This window comes from Ascaphus truei, chromosome 4, assembly GCF_040206685.1.
Source record: "Ascaphus truei isolate aAscTru1 chromosome 4, aAscTru1.hap1, whole genome shotgun sequence".
Lineage (NCBI taxonomy): Eukaryota > Metazoa > Chordata > Amphibia > Anura > Ascaphidae > Ascaphus > Ascaphus truei.
Genome location: NC_134486.1, coordinates 421,992,967 through 422,014,303, shown reverse-complemented (window position 1 = coordinate 422,014,303; position 21,337 = coordinate 421,992,967). Strand labels below are relative to the sequence as shown.

At 66.1% G+C, this 21,337-nt stretch overlaps 1 protein-coding gene and 1 non-coding gene across 5 annotated transcripts in view; both read right to left on the bottom strand.

The window, feature by feature from the left end:
- Positions 1 to 3,592, bottom strand: part of SRF (serum response factor) — a 45,833-nt gene extending 42,241 nt beyond the window's left edge. For 2 of the 4 annotated variants that reach the window (XM_075598835.1, XM_075598833.1), the window contains exons 1-2: positions 3,305 to 3,592; positions 139 to 405 (exon numbers count right to left, since the gene is read on the bottom strand). In XM_075598835.1, coding sequence (XP_075454950.1) covers positions 139 to 405; positions 3,305 to 3,577 — 540 coding nt within the window. In that variant the 5' untranslated portion in view covers positions 3,578 to 3,592. Of the gene's footprint in view, positions 1 to 138; positions 406 to 2,544; positions 2,560 to 3,304 lie in introns of those variants that run through there. The other 2 variants (XM_075598834.1, XM_075598837.1) reach the window with 2 other exon arrangements.
- Positions 1,931 to 2,064, bottom strand: LOC142494107 (small nucleolar RNA SNORA54). Its single transcript, XR_012801342.1, has one exon. It is a non-coding gene; the product is annotated as a small nucleolar RNA SNORA54 (small nucleolar RNA).
- Positions 3,593 to 21,337: the final 17,745 nt, after the last annotated feature.

Genomic DNA, 21,337 nt, shown 5'->3' with positions numbered 1-21,337 from the left:
GCTTACACGCCAGTCTGTGCCACCCTAACAATGGCGGGCGTTTGTAAATAGCTCTGGGCTCATTAAATGGGCATCCCACGGTGGCCTGTATTTGGGAGGGTCGGTGCTGGGTCCTGCTAGCCTGCCGCCTCCCCTCACCTTGGTCTCCCCGCTGCTGTCGGACTCGGACACCTGGTAGGTGAGGTCTGTCTCCTCGAAGCCGGTGGCGCTCATGCGCTGGTCAGTGGACGGGTCTGAGCGGGGAGGGGAGTCGGGGGAGTTGAGACAAGTCTGGATGAGCGCTTTGCCGGTCTCGCTGGTAATCATGGGCTGCAGCTTGCGCGTGGCAAAGGTGTACACGTGGCCCGTCTCACTGGCCACCAGCAGCAGGACCTGCGTCCCCGTGAGTGTGGAGAGTTCGTAGGCCTGCAGGAGGAGAGAGGGAGAGTTAGAGTCCCAGCCTGAGATGCACATGGGCGTCTCCTACAACTCCGAGGGGGAAAGGGAGAGGGGGGAAGGGGAGAAGGGGAGAGGCGGAGAGGGGGGGAAGGGGAGAAGGGAGAGGGGGGAAGGGGAGAGGGGAGAGTTCCAGCCTGATATGCACATGGTGTCTCCTACAACTCATCCACAGTGACCAGCCCAGCCAATGGGGAAGGGAGAGGGGGAGGACACTTGTATTAGGTTTTTCTGATTCATTAAAATGGTAATATATCACTAATAATTCATGCGACTAACCCGCAGGCAGTGTAACAGTGTAAACCTATATAACACCTCCCACCGCCAGATATTGCCAGGGATTGTCACAGACATCGGAGATAGAGATATCTCCATCTATATATAACTGTGCATCATTATTTTTTCAACCCCCCACCAACCCTCTGTACCCCCCCACCCCCTGTCTGTACCCCCCTACCCCCACCACCGACCCTCCGCCTGTACCCCTCTCCCCCCCCACCACCGACCCTCCGCCTGTACCCCTCTTCCCCCCCCCACCAACCCTCCGCCTGTAATCCCCCCCTCCCCCCCGCCTGTCCCACCACTCCTCCACACCACAGGCCCTCCGCGTGTCCTCCCTGCATCACAGACCCTCACCTGTCCCCCTCCCCACCGACCCTCCGCCTGTCCCCCCAATCCACAGAGGCTCCGCCTGTCCCCCTGCCATAAACCACAGACCCTCTATGTGTCCCCATTCCCCGCACCAGACCCTCAGATGATATACAAACTCCCTCCCACCCCCCCAGGACATCATGGAGACCAGCGAGTATACTATTCATAGCACATGGGGGAAGCACATGGCCTCACCAGAGCCCCCTCCCCTGCAGCTGTTATCTCTCCCCCCTCCCCACCACATCTGTTTCTTGTCTCACTGGAGAGGGGGGGAAGGGGAGAGGAGACCCCAGCACAGGACAGGCAGGGGGGTCTGCGGGGAGGTGCTGATAAGGTATCACAGGACAGTATCACAGTATAACCATTCATTCATCGGAGCGACCTCTGAAGTGGGAGCTCTCGCATACCCATGTGACCTGGACTGCTACCGCCGGGTCACCCATCCCAAAAAATGACTGATATTAACCCCTGCAGGTCAGAGTAGATGGCGACACTCCTGCTAAGAGTTTCTGGATGCCACTGGCACTGTAGGAGTTGGGTTATCCGCAGAAATGTCCTGTAACGCGACACAAACCCCTGCGTCTCTGGGAGCACCGAGGGGGGTCCCCCTTATTCCGGTCGGGCCCCTGGGAGTCTGGCAGCCCCCGGTGCGGGGGGGGGGGGGGGGTGAGGGCCGTGTTTGCGGGGTGCACGAGTAGCGCTGTTTAGCGAGTAGGAAATGATTAGGAGCGGGACTGACCAGCGCCCGGGAGAAACGCTTTCATCCGACATCTCTACTTAAAGCGGCTTCCTGGCAGTGACATCACGTTCCCCGATAAAACCCAGCGGGGTAATTCCCCCGTCCCCTTGTTCCCAGTCTCTGGGGGAGGCAGCGGGACCTCACACCCGCCACCTGCACCCCCCTGACTGGGGTTCCTGTAGCACTGGAATGGAACCTGCACCCAGGAGGAGGCTGGGAGCAGGTTACGAACAGTGCGCGGCGAGGGGGGGGGGGGGGGGATGTGTTACACGCCGTGCGCGGTGAGGGGGGAGGTGTGTTACACGCCGTGCGCGGTGAGGGGGGGAGGTGTGTTACACGCCGTGCGCGGTGAGGGGGGGAGGAGGGGGGAATGTTACAAGCCGTGCGCGGTGAGGGGGGGATGTTACAAGCCGTGCTCACCTTCATGATGCCAGTCTCTCTCCCCCCCCACGCTCACCTTCATGATGCCAGTCTCTCTCCCCCCCTCTCTCACCTTCATGATGCCAGTCTCGCTCCCCCCCGGTCCCAGGTTCTCTCTCCCCAACCCCCGGTTCTCCCCTCCCAATCCTCACCTTCTTCATGATGCCAGTCTCTCTGCCCCCCACACCTCACCTTCTTCATGATGCCAGTCTCTCTCTCCCCCCCCAGTCCTCACCTTCTTCATGCCAGTCTTCTCCCCCCCCCCCCCCAGGTCCCAGGTTCTCCCCCCCAGTCCTCACCTTCTTCATGATGCCGGTCTCTCCCTCCCCCCCTCCCGCTCCCAGGTTCTCCCCCCCAGTCCTCACCTTCTTCATGATGCCGGTCTCTCCCCCCCCCCCTCCCGCTCCCAGGTTCTCCCCCCCAGTCCTCACCTTCTTCATGATGCCGGTCTCTCCCCCCCCCCCCTCACCTTCTTCATGATGCCGGTCTCTCCCTCCCCCTCCCCCGCTCCCAGGTTCTCCCCCCCAGTCATCACCTTCTTCATGATGTCGGTCTCTCCCTCCCCCCCCCCGGTCCCAGGTTCTCCCCCCCAGTCCTCCTCACCTTCTTCATGATGCCAGTATCTCCCCCCCCCCCGGTCCCAGGTTCTCCCCCCCCAGTCCTCACCTTCATGATGCCAGTCTCTCTCCCCCCCCAGTCCTCACCTTCTTAATGATGCCAGTCTCTCTCCCCCCCCAGTCCTCACCTTCATGATGCCAGTCTCTCTCTCCCCCCCCCCAGTCCTCACCTTCTTTATGATGCCTGTCTCTCTCTCTCCCCCCCCCCCAGTCCTCACCTTCTTAATGATGCCAGTCTCTCTCCCCCCCCAGTCCTCACCTTCATGATGCCAGTCTCTCTCTCCCCCCCCCCGTTCTTACCTTCTTTATGATGCCAGTCTCTCTCTCCCCCCCCCCCCCCAGTCCTCACCTTCTTCATGATGCCAGTCTCTCTCCCCCCCTCCAGTCCTCACCTTCTTAATGATGCCAGTCTCTCTCCCCCCCCCCCCCCCCCAGTCCTCACCTTCTTCATGATGCCGGTCTTCCTCTTGCTGAAGGTGGTGTACCTCCGCAGCTTATTATCGATAAACTCCATCTTGATCTTGACCCGGCCGCGGGTTTTCTTGCCCGGCTTGGCCCCGGACACGCTCCCCCCTCCGCCCCCGGGCGGGTAACCCCCCGGGTCCGGGCCCCCCCCCAGCTCGGCGGAGGACAGGCATGCCCGCTTCCCCCCCCGGGCCCCCGCCGCCTCCTCCTCCTCCCCGGAGTCCGAGGTCACCTCGCTGCCGCTGTACATGGGCAGCCCCCCCCCGCTCCCCGAGGGGACCCCCTCATACCGGGAGGCACCCCCACCTCCGCCGCCGCCGCCGGGAGGCCGCGCCCGGCCCAGCACCGAGCCGTTCCCCGGGCTGGGTAACATGATCTCCCTCCCCCGCAGCGAGGCCGGGCATGGGAGGCCGGGGAGGCTGCACGGACCGCAGGCCGGGGACTCCCTGCTCCTTCCCCGGGTCTCCAACAGGGCTCCCCCTCTGCCCCCGGGCTCCCCCCTCTCTGTCCCCGGGTCTCCTCCAACAGGGCTCCCCCTCTGCCCCCGGGCTCCCCCCTCTCTGTCCCCGGGTCTCCTCCAACAGGGCTCCCCCTCTGCCCCCGGGCTCCCCTCTCTCTCCTCCACGGGTTCCCCCCTCTCTCCTCCACCGGGTTCCCCCCTCTCTCCTCCACCGGGTTCCCCCCCTGTCCCCGGGCTCCCCCCTCTCTCCTCCACCGGGCTCCCCCCTCTCCTCCACCGGGCTCCCCCCTCTCTGTCCCCGGGTCTCCTCCAACAGGGTTCCCCCCTCTGTCCCCGGGCTCCCCCCTCACCCCACGGGGTTCCTCTCTTGCTCTCCCCCGGGCTCCCTGTCTCTTTCCCCCCGGGCTCCCTGTCTCTTTCCCCCCGGGTCCCCTGTCTCTCTCCCCCCGGGTCCCCTGTCTCTCTCCCCCCGGGCTCCCTGTCTCTCTCACCCCGGGTTCCCTGTCTCTCTCCCCCCGGGTTCCTCTCTTGCTCTCCCCCGGGCTCCCTGTCTCTTTCCCCCCGGGCTCCCTGTCTCTCTCCCCCCGGGTCCCTCTCTTTCTCTCCCCCCGGGTCCCTCTCTTTCTCTCCCCCCGGGTCCCTCTCTTTCTCTCCCCCCGGGTCCCTCTCTTTCTCTCCCCCCGGGTCCCTCTCTTTCTCTCCCCCCGGGTTCCCTGTCTCTCCCCCGGGTTCCCTGTCTCTCCCTCCGGGTCCCTCTCTTGCTCTCCCCCGGGTTCCCTGTCTCTCTCCCCCCGGGTTCCTCTCTTGCTCTCCCCCCGGGTTCCTCTCTTGCTCTCCCCCGGGTTCCCTGTCTCTCTCCCCCCGGGTTCCCTGTCTCTCTCCCCCCGGGTCCCTCTCTTGCTCTCCCCCGGGTTCCCTGCCTCTCCCCCGGCTTCCTATCTTGCTCTGGCCGCCGCTTCCCCGCGAACTCTGTCCCAGCCAATCACATTCCGCGCCGCGTCACTCACTTCGCGCGTGACCGCCAGTGACAGGCTAGGAGGCGGATTCCTGCGCTGCCGGAACTATTTCCCTGTAGTAGCTGTCAGAGCACGCCGGGCGCGGAAGGATAGCGCGGAGGGATCACTTGGGTTCAGGGTGCTGCGTCTGCACTATTTCCTGCCATATAAAGCGATACAATGTTTCCTTTTATGGCAAAGCCTGTCCTTATATGGTGAGTCACCGCGCCTCTTCCCGATTGGTCTCGTGCAGGGAAAGCGGGGCTGCTATTGGTCTGTTCAACATAGAGGGCGTGGTTTAATTTGCATAAATACCAAAGAGGGTGTTGTCATTTGCGACGTCACCGGGCAGCTGTCCCAACTTAAAGGGGCCGGAGGCTGAGATAAAAAAGCAGCTGAACCAGCTCCACAGGGGCACCAAACCCAGCCAACACCGTGCCCACAGGGACCCAGGGGCACCAAACCCAGCCAACACCGTGCCCACAGGGACCCAGGGGCACCAATCCCATCCAACACCGTGCCCACAGGGACCCAGGGGCACCAAACCCAGCCAACACCGTGCCCACAGGGACCACAGGGACCCAGGGGCACCAAACCCAGCCAACACCGTGCCCACAGGGACCCAGGGGCACCAAACCCAGCCAACACCGTGCCCACAGGGACCCAGGGGCACCAAACCCAGCCAACACCGTGCCCACAGGGACCCAGGGGCACCAAACCCAGCCAACAGCGTGCCCCCAGGGGCACCAAACCCATCCAACACCGTGCCCACAGGGACCCAGGGGCACCAAACCCAGCCAACACCGTGCCCACAGGGACCCAGGGGCACCAAACCCAGCCAACACCATGCCCACAGGGACCCAGGGGCACCAAACCCAGCCAACACCATGCCCACAGGGACCCAGGGGCACCAAACCCAGCCAACACCGTGCCCACAGGGACCCAGGGGCACCAAACCCAGCCAACACCGTGCCCACAGGGACCCAGGGGCACCAAACCCAGCCAACACCATGCCCACAGGGACCCAGGGGCACCAAACCCAGCCAACACCGTGCCCACAGGGACCCAGGGGCACCAATCCCATCCAACACCGTGCCCACAGGGACCCAGGGGCACCAAACCCAGCCAACACCGTGCCCACAGGGACCCAGGGGCACCAAACCCAGCCAACACCGTGCCCACAGGGACCCAGGGGCACCAAACCCAGCCAACACCGTGCCCACAGGGACCCAGGGGCACCAATCCCATCCAACACTGTGCCCACAGGGACCCAGGGGCACCAAACCCAGCCAACACCGTGCCCACAGGGACCCAGGGGCACCAAACCCAGCCAACACCGTGCCCACAGGGACCCAGGGGCACCAAACCCAGCCAACACCGTGCCCACAGGGACCCAGGGGCACCAAACCCAGCCAACACCGTGCCCACAGGGACCCAGGGGCACCAATCCCATCCAACACCGTGCCCACAGGGACCCAGGGGCACCAAACCCATCCAACACCGTGCCCACAGGGACCCAGGGGCACCAAACCCATCCAACACCGTGCCCACAGGGACCCAGGGGCACCAAACCCATCCAACACCGTGCCCACAGGGACCCAGGGGCACCAAACCCAGCCAACACCGTGCCCACAGGGACCCAGGGGCACCAATCCCATCCAACACCGTGCCCACAGGGACCCAGGGGCACCAAACCCAGCCAACACCGTGCCCACAGGGACCCAGGGGCACCAAACCCAGCCAACACCGTGCCCACAGGGACCCAAGGGCACCAAACCCAGCCAAAACCGTGCCCACAGGGACCCAGGGGCACCAAACCCAGCCAACACCGTGCCCACAGGGACCCAGGGGCACCAAACCCAGCCAACACCGTGCCCACAGGGACCCAGGGGCACCAATCCCACCCAACACCATGCCCGCAGGGACCCAGGGGCACCAAACCCAGCCAACACCGTGCCCGCAGGGACCCAGGGGCACCAAACCCAGCCAACACCGTGCCCACAGGGACCCAGGGGCACCAAACCCAGCCAACACCGTGCCCACAGGGACCCAGGGGCACCAAACCCAGCCAACACCGTGCCCACAGGGACCCAGGGGCACCAAACCCAGCCAACAGCGTGCCCCCAGGGGCACCAAACCCATCCAACACCGTGCCCACAGGGACCCAGGGGCACCAAACCCAGCCAACACCGTGCCCACAGGGACCCAGGGACACCAATCCCATCCAACACCGTGCCCACAGGGACCCAGGGGCACCAAACCCCTCCAACACCGTGCCCACAGGGACCCAGGGGCACCAATCCCATCCAACACCGTGCCCACAGGGACCCAGGGGCACCAAACCCAGCCAACACCATGCCCACAGGGACCCAGGGGCACCAAACCCAGCCAACACCGTGCCCACAGGGACCCAGGGGCACCAAACCCAGCCAACACCGTGCCCACAGGGACCCAGGGGCACCAAACCCAGCCAACACCGTGCCCACAGGGACCCAGGGGCACCAAACCCAGCCAACACCGTGCCCACAGGGACCCAGGGGCACCAATCCCATCCAACACCGTGCCCACAGGGACCCAGGGGCACCAAACCCATCCAACACCGTGCCCACAGGGACCCAGGGGCACCAAACCCATCCAACACCGTGCCCACAGGGACCCAGGGGCACCAATCCCACCCAACACCGTGCCCACAGGGACCCAGGGGCACCAAACCCAGCCAACACCATGCCCACAGGGACCCAGGGGCACCAAACCCAGCATACACCGTGCCCACAGGGACCCAGGGGCACCAAACCCAGCAACACCGTGCCCACAGGGACCCAGGGGCACCAAACCCAGCCAACACCGTGCCCACAGAGACCCAGGGGCACCAAACCCAGCCAACACCGTGCCCACAGGGACCCAGGGGCACCAAACCCAGCCAACACCGTGCCCACAGGGACCCAGGGGCACCAAACCCAGCCAACACCGTGCCCACAGGGACCCAGGGGCACCAAACCCAGCCAACACCGTGCCCACAGGGACCCAGGGGCACCAAACCCAGCCAACACCGTGCCCACAGGGACCCAGGGGCACCAAACCCAGCCAACACCGTGCCCACAGGGACCCAGGGGCACCAATCCCATCCAACACCGTGCCCACAGGGACCCAGGGGCACCAAACCCAGCCAACACCGTGCCCACAGGGACCCAGGGGCACCAATCCCATCCAACACCGTGCCCACAGGGACCCAGGGGCACCAATCCCATCCAACACCGTGCCCACAGGGACCCAGGGGCACCAAACCCAGCCAACACCGTGCCCGCAGGGACCCAGGGGCACCAAACCCAGCCAACACCGTGCCCACAGGGACCCAGGGGCACCAAACCCAGCCAACACCGTGCCCACAGGGGCACCAAGCCCAGCATACACCGTGCCCACAGGGACCCAGGGGCACCAAACCCAGCATACACCGTGCCCACAGGGACCCAGGGGCACCAATCCCATCCAACACCGTGCCCACAGGGACCCAGGGGCACCAATCCCATCCAACACCGTGCCCAAAAGGACCCAGGGGCACCAAACCCAGCCAACACCGTGCCCACAGGGACCCAGGGGCACCAAACCCAGCCAATACCGTGCCCACAGGGACCCAGGGGCACCAATCCCATCCAACACCGTGCCCACAGGGACCCAGGGGCACCAAACCCAGCCAACACCGTGCCCACAGGGACCCAGGGGCACCAAACCCAGCCAACACCGTGCCCACAGGGACCAAGGGGCACCAAACCCAGCCAACACCGTGCCCACAGGGACCCAGGGGCACCAAACCCAGCCAATACCGTGCCCACAGGGACCCAGGGGCACCAATCCCATCCAACACCGTGCCCACAGGGACCCAGGGGCACCAAACCCAGCCAACACCGTGCCCACAGGGACCCAGGGGCACCAAACCCAGCCAACACCGTGCCCACAGGGACCCAGGGGCACCAATCCCATCCAACAGCGTGCCCACAGGGACCCAGGGGCACCAAACCCAGCCAACACCGTGCCCACAGGGACCCAGGGGCACCAAACCCAGCCAACACCGTGCCCACAGGGACCAAGGGGCACCAAACCCAGCCAACACCGTGCCCGCAGGAACCCAAGGGCACCAAACCCAGCCAACACTGTGCCCACAGGGACCCAGGGGCACCAAACCCAGCCAACACCGTGCCCACAGGGACCCAGGGGCACCAAACCCAGCCAACACCGTGCCCACAGGGACCCAGGGGCACCAAACCCATCCAACAGCGTGCCCACAGGGCACCAAACCCAGCCAACACCGTGCCCACAGGGACCCAGGGGCACCAAACCCATCCAACACCGTGCCCACAGGGCACCAAACCCAGCCAACACCGTGCCCACAGGGACCCAGGGGCACCAAACCAATCCAACACCGTGCCCACAGGGCACCAAACCCAGCCAACACCGTGCCCACAGGGACCCAGGGGCACCAAACCCAGCCAACACCGTGCCCACAGGGACCCAGGGGCACCAAGCCCAGCATACACCGTGCCCACAGGGACCCAGGGGCACCAAGCCCAGCCAACACCGTGCCCACAGGGCACCAAACCCAGCCAACACCGTGCCCACAGGGACCCAGGGGCACCAAACCCAGCCAACACCGTGCCCACAGGGACCCAGGGGCACCAAACCCAGCCAACACCGTGCCCACAGGGACCCAGGGGCACCAAACCCAGCCAACACCGTGCCCACAGGGACCCAAGGGCACCAATCCCATCCAACACCGTGCCCACAGGGACCCAGGGGCACCAATCCCATCCAACACCGTGCCCACAGGGACCCAGGGGCACCAATCCCATCCAACACCGTGCCCACAGGGACCCAGGGGCACCAAACCCAGCCAACACCATGCCCACAGGGACCCAGGGGCACCAAACCCAGCCAACACCGTGCCCACAGGGACCCAGGGGCACCAAGCCCAGCATACACCGTGCCCACAGGGACCCAGGGGCACCAAGCCCAGCCAACACCGTGCCCACAGGGCACCAAACCCAGCCAACACCGTGCCCACAGGGACCCAGGGGCACCAAACCCAGCCAACACCGTGCCCACAGGGACCCAGGGGCACCAAACCCAGCCAACACCGTGCCCACAGGGACCCAGGGGCACCAAACCCAGCCAACACCGTGCCCACAGGGACCCAGGGGCACCAAACCCAGCCAACACCGTGCCCACAGGGACCCAGGGGCACCAATCCCATCCAACACCGTGCCCACAGGGACCCAGGGGCACCAAGCCCAGCCAACACCATGCCCACAGGGACCCAGGGGCACCAATCCCATCCAACACCGTGCCCACAGGGACCCAGGGGCACCAAACCCAGCCAACACCGTGCCCACAGGGACCCAGGGGCACCAATCCCATCCAACACCGTGCCCACAGGGACCCAGGGGCACCAAACCCAGCATACACCGTGCCCACAGGGACCCAGGGGCACCAATCCCATCCAACACTGTGCCCACAGGGACCCAGGGGGACCCAGGGGCACCAAGCCCAGCATACACCGTGCCCACAGGGACCCAGGGGCACCAAACCCATCCAACACCATGCCCACAGGGACCCAGGGGCACCAAACCCATCCAACACCGTGCCCACAGGGACCCAAGGGCACCAAGCCCAGCATACACTGTGCCCACAGGGACCCAGGGGCACCAAGCCCATCCAACACTGTGCCCACAGGGACCCAGGGGCACCAAGCCCATCCAACACCGTGCCCACAGGGACCCAGGGGCACCAAGCCCATCCAACACCGTGCCCACAGGGACCCAGGGGCACCAAGCCCATCCAACACCGTGCCCACAGGGACCCAGGGGCACCAAACCCAGCCAACACCGTGCCCACAGGGACTCAGGGGCACCAATCCCATCCAACACCGTGCCCACAGGGACCCAGGGGCACCAAACCCAGCAAACACCGTGCCCACAGGGACCCAGGGGCACCAAACCCAGCATACACCGTGCCCACAGGGACCCAGGGGCACCAAGCCCAGCATACACCGTGCCCACAGGGACCCAGGGGCACCAAACCCATCCAACACCGTGCCCACAGGGACCCAGGGGCACCAAACCCATCCAACACCGTGCCCACAGGGACCCAGGGGCACCAAGCCCATCCAACACCGTGCCCACAGGGACCCAGGGGCACCAAACCCATCCAACACATGCCCACAGGGACCCAGGGGCACCAATCCCATCCAACAGCGTGCCCACAGGGACCCAGGGGCACCAAACCCAGCCAACACCGTGCCCACAGGGACCCAGGGGCACCAAACCCAGCCAACACCGTGCCCACAGGGACCCAGGGGCACCAAACCCAGCCAACACCGTGCCCACAGGGACCCAGGGGCACCAATCCCAGCATACACCGTGCCCACAGGGACCCAGGGGCACCAAGCCCATCCAACACCGTGCCCACAGGGACCCAGGGGCACCAAGCCCATCCAACACCGTGCCCACAGGGACCCAGGGGCACCAATCCCATCCAACACCGTGCCCACAGGGACCCAGGGGCACCAAACCCAGCCAACACCGTGCCCACAGGGACCCAGGGGCACCAATCCCATCCAACACCGTGCCCACAGGGACCCAGGGGCACCAAACCCAGCCAACACCGTGCCCACAGGGACCCAGGGGCACCAATCCCATCCAACACCGTGCCCACAGGGACCCAGGGACACCAAACCCAGCCAACACCGTGCCCACAGGGACCCAGGGGCACCAAACCCAGCCAACACCGTGCCCACAGGGGCACCAAGCCCAGCATACACCGTGCCCACAGGGACCCAGTGGCACCAAACCCAGCATACACCGTGCCCACAGGGACCCAGGGGCACCAATCCCATCCAACACCGTGCCCACAGGGACCCAGGGGCACCAATCCCATCCAACACCGTGCCCAAAAGGACCCAGGGGCACCAAACCCAGCCAACACCGTGCCCACAGGGACCCAGGGGCACCAAACCCAGCCAATACCGTGCCCACAGGGACCCAGGGGCACCAATCCCATCCAACACCGTGCCCACAGGGACCCAGGGGCACCAAACCCAGCCAACACCGTGCCCACAGGGACCCAGGGGCACCAAACCCAGCCAACACCGTGCCCACAGGGACCCAGGGGCACCAATCCCATCCAACAGCGTGCCCACAGGGACCCAGGGGCACCAAACCCAGCCAACACCGTGCCCACAGGGACCCAGGGGCACCAAACCCAGCCAACACCGTGCCCACAGGGACCAAGGGGCACCAAACCCAGCCAACACCGTGCCCACAGGGACCCAGGGGCACCAAACCCAGCCAATACCGTGCCCACAGGGACCCAGGGGCACCAATCCCATCCAACACCGTGCCCACAGGGACCCAGGGGCACCAAACCCAGCCAACACCGTGCCCACAGGGACCCAGGGGCACCAAACCCAGCCAACACCGTGCCCACAGGGACCCAGGGGCACCAATCCCATCCAACAGCGTGCCCACAGGGACCCAGGGGCACCAAACCCAGCCAACACCGTGCCCACAGGGACCCAGGGGCACCAAACCCAGCCAACACCGTGCCCACAGGGACCAAGGGGCACCAAACCCAGCCAACACCGTGCCCGCAGGAACCCAAGGGCACCAAACCCAGCCAACACTGTGCCCACAGGGACCCAGGGGCACCAAACCCAGCCAACACCGTGCCCACAGGGACCCAGGGGCACCAAACCCAGCCAACACCGTGCCCACAGGGACCCAGGGGCACCAAACCCATCCAACAGCGTGCCCACAGGGCACCAAACCCAGCCAACACCGTGCCCACAGGGACCCAGGGGCACCAAACCCATCCAACACCGTGCCCACAGGGCACCAAACCCAGCCAACACCGTGCCCACAGGGACCCAGGGGCACCAAACCAATCCAACACCGTGCCCACAGGGCACCAAACCCAGCCAACACCGTGCCCACAGGGACCCAGGGGCACCAATCCCATCCAACACCGTGCCCACAGGGACCCAGGGGCACCAAACCCAGCCAACACCGTGCCCACAGGGACCCAGGGGCACCAAGCCCAGCATACACCGTGCCCACAGGGACCCAGGGGCACCAAGCCCAGCCAACACCGTGCCCACAGGGCACCAAACCCAGCCAACACCGTGCCCACAGGGACCCAGGGGCACCAAACCCAGCCAACACCGTGCCCACAGGGACCCAGGGGCACCAAACCCAGCCAACACCGTGCCCACAGGGACCCAGGGGCACCAAACCCAGCCAACACCGTGCCCACAGGGACCCAGGGGCACCAATCCCATCCAACACCGTGCCCACAGGGACCCAGGGGCACCAATCCCATCCAACACCGTGCCCACAGGGACCCAGGGGCACCAATCCCATCCAACACCGTGCCCACAGGGACCCAGGGGCACCAAACCCAGCCAACACCATGCCCACAGGGACCCAGGGGCACCAAACCCAGCCAACACCGTGCCCACAGGGACCCAGGGGCACCAATCCCATCCAACAGCGTGCCCACAGGGCACCAAACCCAGCCAACACCGTGCCCACAGGGACCCAGGGGCACCAAACCCAGCCAACACCGTGCCCACAGGGACCCAGGGGCACCAAACCCATCCAACAGCGTGCCCACAGGGCACCAAACCCAGCCAACACCGTGCCCACAGGGACCCAGGGGCACCAAACCCATCCAACACCGTGCCCACAGGGACCCAGGGGCACCAAACCAATCCAACACCGTGCCCACAGGGACCCAGGGGCACCAAACCCAGCCAACACCGTGCCCACAGGGACCCAGGGGCACCAAGCCCAGCATACACCGTGCCCACAGGGACCCAGGGGCACCAAGCCCAGCCAACACCGTGCCCACAGGGCACCAAACCCAGCCAACACCGTGCCCACAGGGACCCAGGGGCACCAAACCCAGCCAACACCGTGCCCACAGGGACCCAGGGGCACCAAACCCAGCCAACACCGTGCCCACAGGGACCCAGGGGCACCAATCCCATCCAACACCGTGCCCACAGGGACCCAGGGGCACCAATCCCATCCAACACCGTGCCCACAGGGACCCAGGGGCACCAATCCCATCCAACACCGTGCCCACAGGGACCCAGGGGCACCAAACCCAGCCAACACCATGCCCACAGGGACCCAGGGGCACCAAACCCAGCCAACACCGTGCCCACAGGGACCCAGGGGCACCAATCCCATCCAACAGCGTGCCCACAGGGCACCAAACCCAGCCAACACCGTGCCCACAGGGACCCAGGGGCACCAAACCCAGCCAACACCGTGCCCACAGGGACCCAGGGGCACCAAACCCATCCAACAGCGTGCCCACAGGGCACCAAACCCAGCCAACACCGTGCCCACAGGGACCCAGGGGCACCAAACCCAGCCAACACCGTGCCCACAGGGACCCAGGGGCACCAAACCAATCCAACACCGTGCCCACAGGGCACCAAACCCAGCCAACACCGTGCCCACAGGGACCCAGGGGCACCAATCCCATCCAACACCGTGCCCACAGGGACCCAGGGGCACCAAACCCAGCCAACACCGTGCCCACAGGGACCCAGGGGCACCAAGCCCAGCATACACCGTGCCCACAGGGACCCAGGGGCACCAAGCCCAGCCAACACCGTGCCCACAGGGCACCAAACCCAGCCAACACCGTGCCCACAGGGACCCAGGGGCACCAAACCCAGCCAACACCGTGCCCACCGGGACCCAGGGGCACCAAACCCAGCCAACACCGTGCCCACAGGGACCCAGGGGCACCAAACCCAGCCAACACCGTGCCCACAGGGACCCAGGGGCACCAATCCCATCCAACACCGTGCCCACAGGGACCCAGGGGCACCAATCCCATCCAACACCGTGCCCACAGGGACCCAGGGGCACCAATCCCATCCAACACCGTGCCCACAGGGACCCAGGGGCACCAAACCCAGCCAACACCATGCCCACAGGGACCCAGGGGCACCAAACCCAGCCAACACCGTGCCCACAGGGCACCAAACCCAGCCAACACCGTGCCCACAGGGACCCAGGGGCACCAAGCCCAGCCAACACCGTGCCCACAGGGCACCAAACCCAGCCAACACCGTGCCCACAGGGACCCAGGGGCACCAAACCCAGCCAACACCGTGCCCACAGGGACCCAGGGGCACCAAACCCAGCCAACACCGTGCCCACAGGGACCCAGGGGCACAAAACCCAGCCAACACCGTGCCCACAGGGACCCAGGGGCACCAAACCCAGCCAACACCGTGCCCACAGGGACCCAGGGGCACCAATCCCATCCAACACCGTGCCCACAGGGACCCAGGGGCACCAAGCCCAGCCAACACCGTGCCCACAGGGACCCAGGGGCACCAATCCCATCCAACACCGTGCCCACAGGGACCCAGGGGCACCAAACCCAGCCAACACCGTGCCCACAGGGACCCAGGGGCACCAATCCCATCCAACACCGTGCCCACAGGGACCCAGGGGCACCAAACCCAGCATACACCGTGCCCACAGGGACCCAGGGGCACCAATCCCATCCAACACTGTGCCCACAGGGACCCAGGGGGACCCAGGGGCACCAAGCCCAGCATACACCGTGCCCACAGGGACCCAGGGGCACCAAACCCATCCAACACCATGCCCACAGGGACCCAGGGGCACCAAACCCATCCAACACCGTGCCCACAGGGACCCAAGGGCACCAAGCCCAGCATACACCGTGCCCACAGGGACCCAGGGGCACCAAGCCCATCCAACACTGTGCCCACAGGGACCCAGGGGCACCAAGCCCATCCAACACCGTGCCCACAGGGACCCAGGGGCACCAAGCCCATCCAACACCGTGCCCACAGGGACCCAGGGGCACCAAACCCAGCCAACACCGTGCCCACAGGGACTCAGGGGCACCAATCCCATCCAACACCGTGCCCACAGGGACCCAGGGGCACCAAACCCAGCAAACACCGTGCCCACAGGGACCCAGGGGCACCAAGCCCAGCATACACCGTGCCCACAGGGACCCAGGGGCACCAAACCCATCCAACACCGTGCCCACAGGGACCCAGGGGCACCAAACCCATCCAACACCGTGCCCACAGGGACCCAGGGGCACCAAGCCCATCCAACACCGTGCCCACAGGGACCCAGGGGCACCAAACCCATCCAACACCATGCCCACAGGGACCCAGGGGCACCAATCCCATCCAACAGCGTGCCCACAGGGACCCAGGGGCACCAAACCCAGCCAACACCGTGCCCACAGGGACCCAGGGGCACCAAACCCAGCCAACACCGTGCCCACAGGGACCCAGGGGCACCAAACCCAGCCAACACCGTGCCCACAGGGACCCAGGGGCACCAATCCCAGCATACACCGTGCCCACAGGGACCCAGGGGCACCAAGCCCATCCAACACCGTGCCCACAGGGACCCAGGGGCACCAAGCCCATCCAACACCGTGCCCACAGGGACCCAGGGGCACCAATCCCATCCAACACCGTGCCCACAGGGACCCAGGGGCACCAAACCCAGCCAACACCGTGCCCACAGGGACCCAGGGGCACCAAACCCAGCATATACCATGCCCACAGGGACACCAATCCCAGCATACACCGTGCCCACAGGGACCCAGGGGCACCAAACCCAGCCAACACCGTGCCCACAGGGACCCAGGGGCACCAAACCCATCCAACACCGTGCCCACAGGGACCCAGGGGCACCAAACCCAGCCAACACCGTGCCCACAGGGACCCAGGGGCACCAAGCCCAGCCAACAGCGTGCCCACAGGGACCCAGGGGCACCAAGCCCAGCCAACACCATGCCCACAGGGACCCAGGGGCACCAATCCCATCCAACACCGTGCCCACTGGGACCCAGGGGCACCAATCCCATCCAACACCGTGCCCACAGGGACCCAGGGGCACCAATCCCATCCAACACCGTGCCCACTGGGACCCAGGGGCACCAATCCCATCCAACACCGTGCCCACAGGGACCCAGGGGCACCAAGCCCAGCCAACACCATGCCCACAGGGACCCAGGGGCACCAATCCCATCCAACACCGTGCCCACAGGGACCCAGGGGCACCAAACCCAGCCAACACCGTGCCCACAGGGACCCAGGGGCACCAATCCCATCCAACACCGTGCCCACAGGGACCCAGGGGCACCAAACCCAGCATACACCGTGCCCACAGGGACCCAGGGGCACCAATCCCATCCAACACTGTGCCCACAGGGACCCAGGGGGACCCAGGGGCACCAAGCCCAGCATACACCGTGCCCACAGGGACCCAGGGGCACCAAACCCATCCAACACCATGCCCACAGGGACCCAGGGGCACCAAACCCATCCAACACCGTGCCCACAGGGACCCAAGGGCACCAAGCCCAGCATACACTGTGCCCACAGGGACCCAGGGGCACCAAGCCCATCCAACACTGTGCCCACAGGGACCCAGGGGCACCAAGCCCATCCAACACCGTGCCCACAGGGACCCAGGGGCACCAAGCCCATCCAACACCGTGCCCACAGGGACCCAGGGGCACCAAACCCAGCCAACACCGTGCCCACAGGGACTCAGGGGCACCAATCCCATCCAACACCGTGCCCACAGGGACCCAGGGGCACCAAACCCAGCCAACACCGTGCCCACAGGGACCCAGGGGCACCAAGCCCAGCATACACCGTGCCCACAGGGACCCAGGGGCACCAAACCCATCCAACACCGTGCCCACAGGGACCCAGGGGCACCAAGCCCAGCATACACCGTGCCCACAGGGACCCAGGGGCACCAAACCCATCCAACACCGTGCCCACAGGGACCCAGGGGCACCAAGCCCATCCAACACCGTGCCCACAGGGACCCAGGGGCACCAAACCCATCCAACACCATGCCCACAGGGACCCAGGGGCACCAATCCCATCCAACAGCGTGCCCACAGGGACCCAGGGGCACCAAACCCAGCCAACACCGTGCCCACAGGGACCCAGGGGCAGCAAACCCAGCCAACACCGTGCCCACAGGGACCCAGGGGCACCAATCCCAGCATACACCGTGCCCACAGGGACCCAGGGGCACCAAGCCCATCCAACACCGTGCCCACAGGGACCCAGGGGCACCAAGCCCATCCAACACCGTGCCCACAGGGACCCAGGGGCACCAAGCCCATCCAACACCGTGCCCACAGGGACCCAGGGGCACCAAACCCAGCCAACACCGTGCCCACAGGGACCCAGGGGCACCAAACCCAGCATATACCATGCCCACAGGGACACCAATCCCAGCATACACCGTGCCCACAGGGACCCAGGGGCACCAAACCCAGCCAACACCGTGCCCACAGGGACCCAGGGGCACCAAACCCATCCAACACCGTGCCCACAGGGACCCAGGGGCACCAAACCCAGCCAACACCGTGCCCACAGGGACCCAGGGGCACCAAGCCCAGCCAACAGCGTGCCCACAGGGACCCAGGGGCACCAAGCCCAGCCAACACCATGCCCACAGGGACCCAGGGGCACCAATCCCATCCAACACCGTGCCCACTGGGACCCAGGGGCACCAATCCCATCCAACACCGTGCCCACAGGGACCCAGGGGCACCAAACCCAGCCAACACCGTGCCCACAGGGACCCAGGGGCACCAATCCCATCCAACAGCGTGCCCACAGGGACCCAGGGGCACCAATCCCACCCAACACCGTGCCCACAGGGACCCAGGGGCACCAAACCCATCCAACACCGTGCCCACAGGGACCCAGGGGCACCAAACCCAGCCAACACCGTGCCCACAGGGACCCAGGGGCACCAAGCCCAGCATACACCGTGCCCACAGGGACCCAGGGGCACCAAACCCATCCAACACCGTGCCCACAGGGACCCAGGGGCACCAAACCCAGCAACACCGTGCCCACAGGGACCCAGGGGCACCAAACCCAGCCAACACCGTGCCCACAGGGACCCAGGGGCACCAATCCCAGCATACACCGTGCCCACAGGGACCCAGGGGCACCAAACCCAGCCAACACCGTGCCCACAGGGACCCAGGGGCACCAATCCCAGCATACACCGTGCCCACAGGGACCCAGGGGCACCAAACCCAGCATACACCGTGCCCACAGGGACCCAGGGGCACCAATCCCATCCAACAGCGTGCCCACAGGGACCCAGGGGCACCAATCCCATCCAACACCGTGCCCACAGGGACCCAGGGGCACCAAACCCAGCCAACACCGTGCCCACAAAGACCCAGGGGCACCAAACCCAGCCAACACTGTGCCCACAGGGACCCAGGGGCACCAATCCCATCCAACACCGTGCCCACAGGGACCCAGGGGCACCAAACCCAGCAACACCGTGCCCACAGGGACCCAGGGGCACCAAACCCAGCCAACACCGGGCCCACAGGGACCCAGGGGCACCAATCCCATCCAACAGCGTGCCCACAGGGACCCAGGGGCACCAAACCCAGCCAACACCGTGCCCACAAAGACCCAGGGGCACCAAACCCAGCCAACACCATGCCCACAGGGACCCAGGGGCACCAATCCCATCCAACACCGTGCCCACAGGGACCCAGGGGCACCAAACCCAGCAACACCGTGCCCACAGGGACCCAGGGGCACCAAACCCAGCCAACACCGTGCCCACAGGGACCCAGGGGCACCAAACCCAGCCAACACCGTGCCCACAGGGACCCAGGGGCACCAAACCCAGCCAACACCGTGCCCACAGGGACCCAGGGGCACCAAACCCAGCCAACACCGTGCCCACAGGGACCCAGGGGCACCAATCCCATCCAACACCGTGCCCACAGGGACCCAGGGGCACCAATCCCATCCAACACCGTGCCCACAGGGACCCAGGGGCACCAATCCCATCCAACACCGTGCCCACAGGGACCCAGGGGCACCAAACCCAGCCAACACCGTGCCCACAGGGACCCAGGGGCACCAAACCCAGCCAACACCGTGCCCACAGGGACCCAGGGGCACCAAGCCCAGCATACACCGTGCCCACAGGGACCCAGGGGCACCAAGCCCAGCCAACACCTTGCCCACAGGGCACCAAACCCAGCCAACACCGTGCCCACAGGGACCCAGGGGCAACAAACCCAGCCAACACCGTGCCCACAGGGACCCAGGGGCACCAAACCCAGCCAACACCGTGCCCACAGGGACCCAGGGGCACCAAACCCAGCCAACACCGTGCCCACAGGGACCCAGGGGCACCAATCCCATCCAACACCGTGCCCACAGGGACCCAGGGGCACCAAGCCCAGCCAACACCATGCCCACAGGGACCCAGGGGCACCAATCCCATCCAACACCGTGCCCACAGGGACCCAGGGGCACCAAACCCAGCCAACACCGTGCCCACAGGGACCCAGGGGCACCAATCTCATCCAACACCGTGCCCACAGGGACCCAGGGGCACCAAACCCAGCATACACCATGCCCACAGGGACCCAGGGGCACCAATCCCATCCAACACTGTGCCCACAGGGACCCAGGGGGACCCAGGGGCACCAAGCCCAGCATACACCGTGCCCACAGGGACCCAGGGGCACCAAACCCATCCAACACCATGCCCACAGGGACCCAGGGGCACCAAACCCATCCAACACCGTGCCCACAGGGACCCAGGGGCACCAAGCCCAGCATACACTGTTCCCACAGGGACCCAGGGGCACCAAGCCCATCCAACACTGTGCCCACAGGGACCCAGGGGCACCAAGCCCATCCAACACCGTGCCCACAGGGACCCAGGGGCACCAAGCCCATCCAACACCGTGCCCACAGGGACCCAGGGGCACCAAACCCAGCCAACACCGTGCCCACAGGGACTCAGGGGCACCAATCCCATCCAACACCGTGCCCACAGGGACCCAGGGGCACCAAACCCAGCCAACACCGTGCCCACAGGGACCCAGGGGCACCAAGCCCAGCATACACCGTGCCCACAGGGACCCAGGGGCACCAAACCCATCCAACACCGTGCCCACAGGGACCCAGGGGCACCAAACCCATCCAACACCGTGCCCACAGGGACCCAGGGGCACCAAGCCCATCCAACACCGTGCCCACAGGGACCCAGGGGCACCAAACCCATCCAACACCATGCCCACAGGGACCCAGGGGCACCAATCCCATCCAACAGCGTGCCCACAGGGACCCAGGGGCACCAAACCCAGCCAACACCGTGCCCACAGGGACCCAGGGGCACCAAACCCAGCCAACACCGTGCCCACAGGGACCCAGGGGCACCAATCCCAGCATACACCGTGCCCACAGGGACCCAGGGGCACCAAGCCCATCCAACACCGTGCCCACAGGGACCCAGGGGCACCAAGCCCATCCAACACCGTGCCCACAGGGACCCAGGGGCACCAATCCCATCCAACACCGTGCCCACAGGGACCCAGGGGCACCAAACCCAGCCAACACCGTGCCCACAGGGACCCAGGGGCACCAAACCCAGCCAACACCGTGCCCACAGGGACCCAG